The sequence below is a fragment of the Schistocerca piceifrons genome, chromosome 7 (assembly GCF_021461385.2).
Source record: "Schistocerca piceifrons isolate TAMUIC-IGC-003096 chromosome 7, iqSchPice1.1, whole genome shotgun sequence".
NCBI classification, from domain to species: Eukaryota; Metazoa; Arthropoda; class Insecta; order Orthoptera; family Acrididae; genus Schistocerca; species Schistocerca piceifrons.
This window is the reverse complement of record NC_060144.1, coordinates 45556546-45569625: the sequence shown is the minus strand read 5'-3', so window position 1 is coordinate 45569625 and position 13080 is coordinate 45556546. Positions and strand designations below refer to the sequence as shown.

The window sequence follows — 13080 nt, the reverse complement described above, 5'->3', positions numbered from 1 at the left end:
GGCATCTATCTCCCCACATCCACCACTGCTGGCGGCTCACCTCCAACAGCGCAACGCTACGCGCTGTTCACATCCAACTGTCCAACACTACACAAGCGAATATTCCAACAATGAGTCCAACCAGCCACAGACTGCACACAGCGCAATCAGCTATTTTCATACAGAGCTGGCATTACCAACATAAAAACCTAAACAGCCTGCTTACACCGTCAGAAGTAGGACGGGCACGAGAGTGCATTAGTGTTGTTCGTGTTTAGTGTTGTCACCAACAAGATAAGGTAGGTACACTGAGGTGACGAAAGTCATCGGATGGCGACACGCACATATACAAAAGGTCACAATACAGCGTACGCAAGGTATAAAAGGGCAGCGCATTGTCGAAGCTATCATTTGTACTGAGGTGATTCATGTGAAAAGGTTTCCGACGTAATCATGGCCGCACGACGGGAACTAACAGACTCCTGGAGTTAGACGCATGCGACATTCCATTTTGGAACTCGTTAGGGAATTAAGTATTCAGAGATGCTCAGTGCCAACAGTGTGCCGTGAGTAGCACATTTCAAGCATCACCTCTCCCCACGGACAACGCAGTGATTGTCGGCCTTCACTTAAGGACCGACAACAGGGGAGTTTGTGTAGAGTTGTCAGTGCTAACAGACTGCGTGAAATAACCGCACAAATCAATGTGGGACGGGCAATGGACGTATCCGTGAGGACACAGAAATAAGTTTACGTTTGTGTAATTTTTATTACAGCTTGAATAATTGCAGGTAACAAATGTCTGCTCCCCTCTTGAGCATAAGCAAGCGATAGCAGTCGACCACGATGACCACGCATTGTTCTTCCGACCTCTTATGTTGCTACTCTTGCACAGTTAACTGATCATAGGCTGCAGTATTTCACCTCAGAGCAAGAACCGTAAGCCACGTGTATAGCACGACGTCAGAGACAATCATTCATGGCGCACGAGTACAGCATTGCAACATATTGAGAGGACTTAATTCTACCATGCATGTTGACAAAAGTGATACGCTCCTATATAAATCTCCCTGCTATGCATAAAGCCATAGTTGTAGCTTGTCTCATTGAAGTTTTGTTGACCTTTGTTTTTCTGGTGCTCTCGCGCTCAATAAAGAAACACACCACGAATTGCGCTGCTATTCATTGAATCTTATATATTAGAAGCGTTTATTTAATTTGTAAATGTTTCATACTGACGCGTGAACCTCAGGAATTGGTTGAACGAAGTTTGTGTAAGCGGCAGCTTCCTTGGGTAAATTATATTTCCTTAGGACTCTCGCTACGGTCGTAGGTTCGAATCCTGCCTCGGGCATGGATGTGTGTGATGTCCTTAGGTTAGTTAGGTTTAAGTAATTCTAAGTTCGAGGGGACTGATGACCTCAGATGTTAAGTCCCATAGTGCTCAGAGCCATTTGAACCTTAGGACTCTACCAATTACTTCGTCTCTGTTATCTCCCTTCTTTGCGAGTACATGTATGTAGTAGTTCAACTGTAAATCTTACTGGACAAATACCCGTAGCTATTTGATGACTGTAATTGGTTTCAGTGATGAACCTCCGATCGCGTTGTGAAACTGTTTGTAGTGTTTTCGTCTATCTATGTTGAGGATTAGATGCCACTCTTTTAATCAAACGCTTATCATCTGCTAATTATCCTTATATCAAATTTTATTTATCGGTTTGAATTCGTTGTACACGAGAATGTCACACAATGATGCACAAATTTTAACTTTAAAAGATTTTTGTGCTGCAACACGTGTTAAATATAGTCATCAGCTGTTCAGGAAAGCTGATCCAGTTGCTGTAGAGACCTTTGTAAACCTTAAAAAGGAACAAGAGTGGCAATATGTATATAGCGCTGATACAGTAGACGATAAATATAATGCTTTTCTCAAGACTTTTCTCATGCTCTTTGAAAGTTGCTTTCCGTTAGAACGTTTAATACAGGGTACTAGCACAAACAGGCAGCCTGGGTGGCTGACTAGAGGGATAAGAATATCTTGTAGAACAAAGTGGCAATTATATCAAAACGTTAGAAACAGTCAAAATCTAAATGCAGCAGCCCATTACAAACAGTATTGTAAGGTGCTTAAAAATGTTATTAGGAAGGCAAAAAGTATGTGGTATGTAGATAGAATAGCTGAGTCTCAGGATAAAATTAAAACCATATGGTCAGTCGTAAAAGAAGTGGCTGGTCTGCAGAGACAGGTCGAGGATATAGAATCAGTGCGTAGTGGGAATGTCCGTGTTACTGATAAGTCGCATATATGTACAGTATTTAATAATCACTTTCTGAATATAGCAGGTGAACTAAATAGAAACCTAGTCCCAACAGGGAATCATATAGCGCTCTTAGAAAAAAATTTTCCGAGACTGTTACCTGAAATGCTCCTCCATGAACTAACAAGAGGGAGATTGAGTTAATAATTAAATCACTAAAGACCAAGAACTCTCATGGATATGACGGGGTATCTAGCAGAATACTGAAGTATTGTTGTATGTATGTTAGCCCAGTTCTCAGCCATATTTGTAACTTTTCCTTTAGGAGTGGTCGGTTTCCTGACCGATTAAAGTACTTGGTAGTGAAGCCACTTTATAAAAAGGGAGACATTGATAATGTTGACAATTTTAGACCTATTCCTATGCCATCGGTGTTTGCTAAAGTTATCGAGAAGGTTGTATATACAAGGTTACTGGAGCATTTAAATTCACATAATTTGCTGTCAAATGTTCAGTTTGGTTTTAGAAATGGTTTAACAACTGAAAATGCTATATTCTCTTTTCTCTGTGAGGTTTTGGACGCATTAAATAGAAGGTTCCGAACGCTAGGTGTTTTCTTTGATTTAACGAATGCTTTTGACTGTGTTGACCACAAAATATTACTGCAGAAGTTGGAACATTATGGAGTAAGGGGAGTAGCTTACAATTGGTTCGCCTCTTACTTTAAGAACAGAAAGCAGAGGGTAATTCTCCGCAATATTGAGAGTGGTAGTGATGTTCAGTCCCAATGGGGCACTGTTAAGTGGGGCGTTCCCGAAGGGTCGGTGCTGGGGCCACTGCTGTTTCTTATTTATATAAATGATATGCCTTCCAGTTTTACAGGTGATTCAAAAATATTTCTGTTTGCTGATGACACCAGCTTGATAGTGAAGGATCTTGTGTGTAATATTGAAACAGTAACAAATAATGTAGTTCATGAAATAAGTTCGTGGCTTGTGGAAAATAATTTGATGCTAAATCACAGTAAGACTCAGTTTTTACAGTTTCTAACTCACAATTCAACAAGAACCGATATTTTGATCAGACAGAATAGGCATATTATAAGCGAGACGGAACAGTTCAAATTCCTAGGCGTTCGGATAGATAGTAAGCTGTTGTGGAAAGCCCACGTCCAGGATCTTGTTCAGAAGCTAAATGCTGCTTTATTTACCATTAGAACAGTATCTGAAATAAGTGACACTTCAACACGAAAAGTAGTCTACTTCCCATATTTTCATACGCTTATGTCGTATGGTATTATTTTTTGGGGTAATTCTTCTGATTCAAAAAGGGTATTTTTGGCTCAAAAACGGGCTGTTCGAGCTATATGTGGTGTAAGTTCGAGAACCTCTTGTCGACCCCTATTCAAAAATCTGGGAATTCTGACATTGCTCTCACAGTATATATTTTCTTTAATGTCGTTTGCTGTTAGCAATATTAGCTTATTCCCAAGAGTTAGCTGCTTTCACTCAGTTAATACTAAGCAGAAATCAAATCTGCATGTGGAATGCGCTTCCTTGACTCTTGTGCAGAAAGGAGTGAAGTATTCTGCTGCATCCATTTTCAATAAGCTACCACGAGAACTCAAAAATCTTAGCAGTAGTCCAAACTCTTTTAAGTCTAAACTGAAGAGTTTCCTCATGGCTCACTCCTTCTATTCTGTCGAGGAGCTCCTGGAAGAGCTAAAAAATTAAGCAAATTCCAGTGTTACATTGTTGATTTTCTTCATTTAAACTTACGACTTGTCACCTGAATATGTTTTTTTATATTTAATTTTATCTGTTTCTAATATTGTGTTATAATTTCATGTATTGACTCGTTCCATGACCATGGAGACTTCTCCTTAATTTGGTCTCACGGGACAATAAATAAATAAATAAAATAAACGAATCAAAATACTATGGAAGTCTCTCTTCATTGATAACAGGATTTCTGTAGTTGTTCCACGATGATTATCCAAAATGTAACGTAAATTTGTGATGAGGGATGCAATTTCTTATTAGTCAGTCTAACTGTATCGGTAGATTTTCTTTTTTTCCTGCGGCCTGTGATTTGAGAGCGGTATCATCCAACGGCTAATGTGCACTTCAGTGTATCCGATCTTCCGTTTGCGTTTCGTTACCTGTGATAGTAGCCAATCAGATGATAGTATACGGCTGCCAATGAGAATCGTTCATAAAATTTGTAATGTTGGAAGTCACAAAGATTTGGCTATTTTCTTTTATCGAATATATCACGATTTCCAAAGCTGTGGTTAGGCTGGGACCTAATATCACAGTTTAAATTACTGCTAGTGGAACGAACAGCAAAGAACTTTGTAATCTTGTCCGTCTCATATATTTCACTGTCTTTTCGGAATATGTTGCGATTTCCGAGAACGTGGTTAGCGCGCGACCACAGAGCACAGCACATCAACGATGTTTACAATCATTTTTGTCACAAACATTTCGCTGTTTTTCCGTAATATATCGTGAGTTAATTGTTCCATAAGCCCTCATAAATATGAATCATCTATCTTCATTTATTTTTTGTTGTTGTCTTCCATATAAATTCTGGTCTGATGAAGCTTCCCACAATCGTCCATCCCGTTCACGCTTCATCATGTCTGTGTAACTTCTGCAAATTACATTCATTTGAACCTGCTTACTGTAGTCAAGCCTTAATCTCCCTCAAAAATTGTTATCCCCCCTACTTTGCCTCACTACCAGATTGATTATTACTTGAATCCACAGCATGTTTCCTATCAATCAATCAATCCCTTCTTTGAGTCAGTTTATGCTATAAATTTCTTTTCTCTCAGTACTCTACCATAATTTGACCTTTGAATGTCCTTTCCTCCCTACTCCCTCCCTTTTCAAACCCCCCCCCCCCCCCTCCGCAGCAGAGCGCCACCCAATGCTGCTCTTAGTAGTCCTACCCTGTCCACACGATGCCCTTGCACACTGCCACATGCAGCACTACATATTCTCCCACCCCTACCCTTCTATCCATCCCCCTTCCAGTCTCATGGTCTTCCTTACTCCCATCAACACTGCTGCTCACATCAGGTGCAGTTGTAGTCATGCCTTGCGGGTGGTGCAAGTGGCCATGTACGCATGAGTAGCTGTTGTGTGAACGTGTAACCGTTTTCTACTTCTAAAAGGTGAAATATTTACCATATTCCATTTCACTAGGGTGAGACCTAATAAATTAAGAACTAGCAATGTTATTAGCTGTCCTTCATCCCACTCGTGGTTTGCAATGTTTACTTCCCATCATTCATCACCCGAACCATTACCAACATGCTACGGAAAAGCCGCTGACACCGTAAGTTCACTTTCACGCATTCAACATGGAATGGAGAATTAACCAGACTTTGGTATGCTATCGAAAGTCTTACAACATTTGCAGGAAACATGGGAATGGCGAGGGCGTGGCTTCTCTTGGTGCTGGCCGCGCACTGCTCCCGGTCGGCGGACATCTTGTTCGTGGCGCCCACGTGGGCTGTGAGCCACGCGCTGCCCCTGCACAAGGTGGTGACCGCGCTGCTCGGCAGGGGGCACCACGTCACCTACGTCACGCCGCACCCCCTGCAGGTAAGCTGGCTCTGTGGCTCTGACGATGCTACGCACTACGCACTGCCTAACAGTGTGCAGATTTCCCGATAGCAAGTGTTACATTGTTAGAGCTCCTGATACTCGTACACCCGAGACAATAATTACGAGGGTTGGAACGTAAATAGTGCCAACTATTTATTCACAACCGATGCAAAAGAGTTACATGTTTGCACCTGTTACTGCCCTTAAAGTAGTCACCAGCGTTGTGTAGGAACCCGCTGCCAGCGATGTGGAAGTCGTAGTATACCGTTAACAGAGTCTTTTGTTTCGATAGTGCGAAAGGAGCGATGTAAAGTTATGGTCGTTCTCGTGTACGACTGTGATGGTGTTATCCTAACGCATTACGTTGTTCCACGGCAGACCTTCAATGCACAGAATTACTGTTCGTTTTTGGAGCATCACCTGCGAACGGATTTGCGAAAGAAGCGGCCGCACTTTCTGCGCAACCCACCCATCATTTTGCACGACAATGCGCGGGCGCATACAGCGCAAGCTGTGGCTGCTCTGTTCGGTCGATGGGACTTGGAAGTACTGTACCATGCACCATACTCCCCGGACTTAAGTCCTTGTGACTTTGATTTGATTCCGAAGATGAAGGAACCATTTCGTGGCATTCACTTCAGAACTGTTTCCAAGAGATTCGACAGGCAGTAGACCGCTCCATTCGCACCATCAACAGAACAGGCTCTGCCAACGGTATACTACGCCTTCCACATCGCTGGCAACGGCTTCTACACAACGCTGGTGACTACTTACAAGGACAGTAACAGGGGCAAACATGTAAATCTTTTGTGTCGGTTGTGAATAAATAGTTGCCACTATTTGAGATCCAACCCTCGTATTTACCTTCTTCCTCTATCATCGAGATTAGTCGTTGTAGCATTTTAGGCGAATTTACACGAAACAGTCTGTCAGATTCAGATAGAGATTTTGACCAGACCAGTCTATCGAATGTAGCAGATTGTTTTTGAGTCACAGTACAATGCTCTTTGCTTTGTACGCAGTGGAATTATGGTAATAAACTAAAGTTCAGATTCCCGACTTTTGCCAAGATCAGAGCGGACAGCATTACCTGAAATATTGTTTTAAGCTCTTACGTGATTGTTCTGCATAATTTTACTTCTGCTATTCAGCTTTAGCTGCTTCTGCTATACAATCAACACTTTGGTGTTGAAAATTCTGCTATTCTGAGAATTTATTTATTTATTTGTTGGTACTGACTTCTGACTAGCTGCCAAGGAGATTTATTATGTCGTCTTACAAGTCGTAGCATTATTATTTTCAATCTATTTTACATTTACAGTACGCTTAACAAGGTGAGGATTCCATTCAGCAATGTTGTGGAGAAAACATTGTGGTAAGTTCCTATGGGACCAAACTGCTGAGGCCATCGGTCCCTAGTCTTACACACTACTTAATCCAACTTAAACTAAGGACAACACACACACAGACACACACACATGCTGACGGAGGACTCGACACTCGCACAGGGGGAGCCGTGCGAACCGTGGTAAGGCGCCTGAGACCACGCGGCTATCCGCGCATCCAGCAATGTTATGTTGATATGCTAATACACTATAGCTGCGTGTATTGTTCTAATATGTTAATATGCAAATACATTAAATATATTATAGAACAATAAGACGGAATTACCATATAATCTATAGTACATGTTACAATATTCCAAAAAAGCATATGCTCTGTTAGCTAGTTTGTGATACTGTAGAGCTGAAACCGGGTGTTAATGTATCGGGGACTACCAAAAATTTTCCGTTTGAGGGTGTTTCTCCAGCGTGTACGTAACGTACGCGAAGCCGGTGAGCATGCATAAGAACCGTCGAGTACGCACGGGATTAATGCGTCGCTTGTGTCTTTCCGATGTGCGTGCGGTAAATACGGAAACATGAACAATGGCGACGTTATTACCAAATGCGTCCAAACAGAACCAATGAACTGTTATTACCAGGTGTAGAAATATGAAACCGGAAATTCCCTATAGACGGTGCTAGCCGTCTGTGTAGGGCCCATGAGACCGCGTCAGCAGCGCCGTCTGCTTCCTGTAACGGCTGACGAAAAATGTCAACACACAGTAACCCAAGTTCCATGCATCGGTATCTGTTTCAAACCCGTAAAAATGTCGAGCTTTGTGCCTACGAACTACTATTTGAAGAAAACTGCTGCAGAATTGCATCGAATGCTTGTCGAAGCTTTCGGCGAACATGCTCTTGGGAAAACGCAGTGTTTCGAGTGGTTCAAAAAAATCAGAAGTGGTGATTTTGACGTGAGAAACGACGAGTGCAGCAAACCACCGAAAAAGTTCGAAGACAAAGAATTGCAGGCCTTATTGGATGAAGATGATACTCAGACTCAACACGAACTCGCGGAACAATTGAATGTGACGCAGAAAGCCGTTTCCCTTCGGTTGAAAGCTATGGGAAAAGTGGAGAAAATGGGAAAATGAGTCCCGCATGAAATGAATTAAAGACAGCAGCAAATCGAAAGACGACTTGTGAAATTCTGCTCGTCAGATACAAAATAAAGTTGTTTCTCCATGGAGTAGTGACAGGTGACGGAAAGTGGATATATTTTGAGAATCCTAAGGCTCGTAAACCATGGGAGACTCCAGGCAAACCATCTATATCCACTGCAAGATAAAATCGCTTTGGAAAGAAAATGCTCTGTGTTTGTTCGGATCAGAAGGATGTCATCTATTATGAAATACTAAAACCTGGTGAAATTCTTAACATTGACCGCTACCGACAGCAAACGATCTATTTGAATCGAGCATTACGTTAAAAACGACCGGACTATGGAAAAAGGCAACACGAAGTCATATTGTTCCATGATAACGCCCCATCACACATCGCAAAACGGCCCAGGGAAACGATCGAGGCGTTCATTTGGGAAATACTAGGGCATGCGGCTTATTCTCCAGACTTGGCTCCGTCGATTATCATCTATTTGCATCACTAGGACACGATCTCGCTGAATAACGCTTCAATTTGTATGAAAATGTACGAAAATGGCTCGCTGACTATTTGTTCAAAAGAAGAACTGCTTCTTTAGCGTGGAATTCGTAGCCTGCCGGGGAGTTGGGAGAAATGTATAAATAGCAACAGAGGTTATTTTGAATAAAATATCGTTTATCAGTTCCAAACAACAGACGTGTAATTATTGCAACCAAATTCCGGTTTCATACTTCTACAACTGTTATTTCCATGGCTGCCGAAAGGACAAATACCGATAAACATTAGTCGAAGAATGAAGAACGTGTAGAGTGCAGCATGTCTGTCGAAAAGCATCTTTGGGGGGTGGTGCGACAAGCGGTGCTGATGCTTCATGGTGACGCACGTTCCCGTATCGGAAATTTCGTAACGCAGAAGCTACACAAACTTTTGTGGGAACCTCTCTAGCACCCGTCCTCCTGATCACTTCTCATGCGATGATTACACGTTCGGTCGCTTCAAAAAGGCCGTGAATGGTCGATTCTTCTCGGACGAGAGTGTGCAGCACGCAGACTTCTTCACGCAGAAGGGCACAGTGCTTTGCAAACGGGTATCTTCAACCTGGCGTGTCGGTGGGATGACAGGCTCGATGTTCACGGCGATTTTGCCAGATTGGCGTACCGATTCTGGACTGCACCGTCTTCGAACGGGCACTTTTCGATCGCCTCGTGTACTTATGACATGGTCCAACAAACGTCATTATTTTACACGTGAGCGGGCGCGCAGGAAAACTGTCAGCTTTGCTTACAAAATAGTGGTACCATAATCGGGCCAAACAATGAACTACAGAGCCACCAAACTACAGCTGGAAGTATTCTCACGGCTGGAGAGCTCGGTGACCGCATGTACTACGTCATATGGTGTTGATAGGGGGTCGATCATGTGAGGCCGGCCGCTGTGGCCGAGCGGTTCTAGGCGCTTCAGTCTGGAACCGTGCGACCGCTGCTGTCGCAGGTTCGAATCCCCCCTCGGGCATGAATGTGTGTGATGTCCTTAGGTTAGTCAGGTTTAAGTAGTCCTAAGTTCTAGGGGACTGATGACCTCAGAAGTTAAGTCCCATAGTGCTCAGAGCTATTTGAACCATTTTGATCATGTGAAGAGCGGCTCACTACGTGGTAAAATATCTTGCATTCAGACAAACAAATCATTGATCACCAAAAGGCTATTAACGATATTAATGCGTTCTGATAATGGAAAAAAAAGTCATGGGAACTCTGTTAATCATTGGTCATCTTTGTCGCATTATTGCAGTGCAGTGAACTTCAAATTTTATTAGACAAATGACGGGGACAAAGTCAGATGAGCGCTTACACACACACACACACACACACACACACACAAAGGCACATAAAGTGGTACGAAGATCGAACCATGCCTCGTTGTAGGTTTTGTAGAGCACCGCATGTGTCAGCCTGCGCTTAGACTGATCCAACCTAGATTTCTATTTTTTAGTTAGTTATATCTAGTAGAAACCCCATCCCTTAATGAATCGAATTCACATGTATGAAACAATTTCAAACGTCTGATTACTTTACAAATGGGTTAATGAGTCAAATGTTTTACGTGAAGCCTGTAAGAACTTTATGGTCTAAGACGCAAAACCTTAATTGTGTGAGTTTCATTAGTTTCGGATTATACACTAACAGAGGTTGGAAATTATGTCTGCAGCTTGTTCGAAGTCGGTAAGGGCTGTCATTACCGAGCACTGGATATGTACAGTCCTGGAAATGTGTGCTCCATTTTAAGAGAAGCTGAGTTTTGACGCATCTCAGTGCTTGTAACGTCATACTCGTGTACGATCTGCCGTAAAATGATATAATTTTCCAGGTACATTCAGCGGTATATGTGAATGTTGCCAGAATGTGTTGCGAATAGAGTTAGTAGTACAGAATGAATAAATTAAAACGGCATGCGTGATGCTGAAACTTTACTGAATAAAGAACGAAGATGTAGTAAGCCCAAAAGCTTTTCCTTTCTTTGTGTGTGTGTGTGTGTGTGTGTGTGTGTGTGTATGTGTGTTTTTGTGTGTAGAGGAGGGGGGGCGGGGGAGGGCGGAGTTACGCAACATGCAACTAGCATTTGCTGACCATATGACCTTTTCACACATTTAGTTTCAATAAACACACCATTATGGCATCCCGATTTTTCACTTAATGGTATTAGAAGCACCATTTTGACCGTTTGCACTGTGATAGCGCCACCGACTGCGGGGGACATCAACAGAATCAAGGGCAATGCAGAGCACTGTCGAAATATTTAGTCAAGAGGTAAACCCATGGCCAAGAATTAGCTTCAGTTTGCCTCCCCCAGCGGTTTCACCCGGTGGATCACAGAAGCGTCTGCTTCTAATTAAAAATGTTAGGGGGCAGTGCGAGGGATATGTAGCAACTCACAGAACCAAAACAACAAGTACACGCGTTCTATTAATTTTACGTGTCTGTAATGGAGCTACATAATGGCGGTTTTCCGAAGTGGCGTCCCTCACATTCATCCGAGTACTAGGTACTGAGCGGTGTCCTCATCGTCGATCGTATCGTGATACCACTTGCTGCGTTTCACTTAGTGGCCGGCCGCTGTGGCCGAGCGGTTCTAGGCGCTGCAGTCTGGAACTGCGAGACCGCTACGGTCGCAGGTTCGAATCCTGCCTCGGGCATGGATGTGTGTGATGTCCTTAGGTTAGTTAGGTTTAAGTAGTTCTAAGTTCTAGGGGACTAATGACCTCAGAAGTTGAGTCCCATAGTGCTCAGAGACATTTGAACCATTTTTCACTTAGTGGCTGGAACTGTCTAGAAAACATTGTATCTGTCCGATGTCTCCCGCTTTCCTTTTTTTCGTCAGTCATCTTAGTGGTCTGATAAGGCCCGCCATCACTTCCTGTCATGTGCCAAATTCTTCATCCCGAAGCATCACGTACTCCTGATGTCCTCAGTTATTTCGTTGAATATGTTCCGATCACGAAGTTCCCCTACACGTTTTACTCTCTACAGCTCCGTCTAGTGCCATGGAAGTTATGTTGATGTTTTCCACATATTTCTATCCTCGCAATTTCTTCGCAGAGTTTCCTTCCATTACTAAGCGCAACGTCGGGACTGCCTCTCCGGCACCTTTAACTTTCCTAAGGCCAAACTGATCGTTATGTAACAGGATCCTCAATTTTATTTTCATCTGTATATTATTCTTTTCCGTAGCTTGTACGCATGAGTTTTTAAGTTGATTGTGTGAAGGTTCTTGCATTTATCAGCTCTTGCTATCTTCGGAATTATGTGAATGATTTTTTCCAAATGTCTGGTGGTACGTTGCCAGTCTCATAGATTCCACACCAAATTGAATATTCGTTTGCTTGCTACTTCCCCCCAATGGCTTTAAAAATTCCTATGGAACGTTATCTATACCTGCTGCCTTATTTGGTCTCAAGTCTTCCGGAACGCTATTAAATTTTGAATAATACTGCTTCTTCCATATTGATTCAAATTTCTTCCTCTAAAACTCTTCTTACAAGTCCTCCGCGTCGTAGAGACCTTGAGTGTACTCTTCCACCTATCCGCACTCACGTCTGAGTTTAACAAAGAAATTCCTCTTGCACTCTTTATGTTGAGTTCAAATGGCTCTGAGCATTATGGGACTGAACATCTATGGTCATCAGTCCCCTAGAACTTAGAACTACTTAAACCTAACTAACCTAAGGACATCACACAACACCCAGTCGTCACGAGGCAGGGAAAATCCCTGACCCCGCCGGGAATCGGACCCGGGAACCCGGGTGTGGGAAGCGAGAACGCTACCGCACGATCACGAGCTGCGGACTTTATGTTGAGTCCTTTACTTTTAATTTCAGATGGCCTACAGTGTTCATTTGGTTGTCCACATACGAAAATAATTTGTGCTAATTACACGACCAGGTACAACGGTATTTCACTAGGTTTCTTCGACTATACACACATACGGCAGTGTCATACTAACCATATGCTCCCCACTTAACCCCCATTACCAGCCATAGCAAATTTATTGCTTCCCTGCACTCTTCAATAGCGCATTTATGGTGTAAATTCCACCGGGACTTTTTGTCAGAGGAAAGATGGGCATAATCTGATCTTATTTTTATGTGCCAATACTATTTATGTTTAGGATTGACCCTGACATCAACATCTTTCATATTTAGTTCGTTTTCTCTATGCAGGTTAGTGTTTGTGATGTAACTGA

At 42.7% G+C, this 13080-nt stretch overlaps 1 protein-coding gene across 1 annotated transcript in view; it reads left to right on the top strand.

Moving 5' to 3' along the window:
* The window catches only part of LOC124805412 (UDP-glucosyltransferase 2-like), a 52352-nt gene that overhangs the window by 16251 nt on the left and 23021 nt on the right, over positions 1-13080 (top strand). The window contains exon 3 of the mRNA XM_047265973.1: positions 5670-5854. Within this exon, the coding sequence (XP_047121929.1) occupies positions 5670-5854 (185 nt within the window). The remainder of the gene's footprint in view (positions 1-5669; positions 5855-13080) is intronic.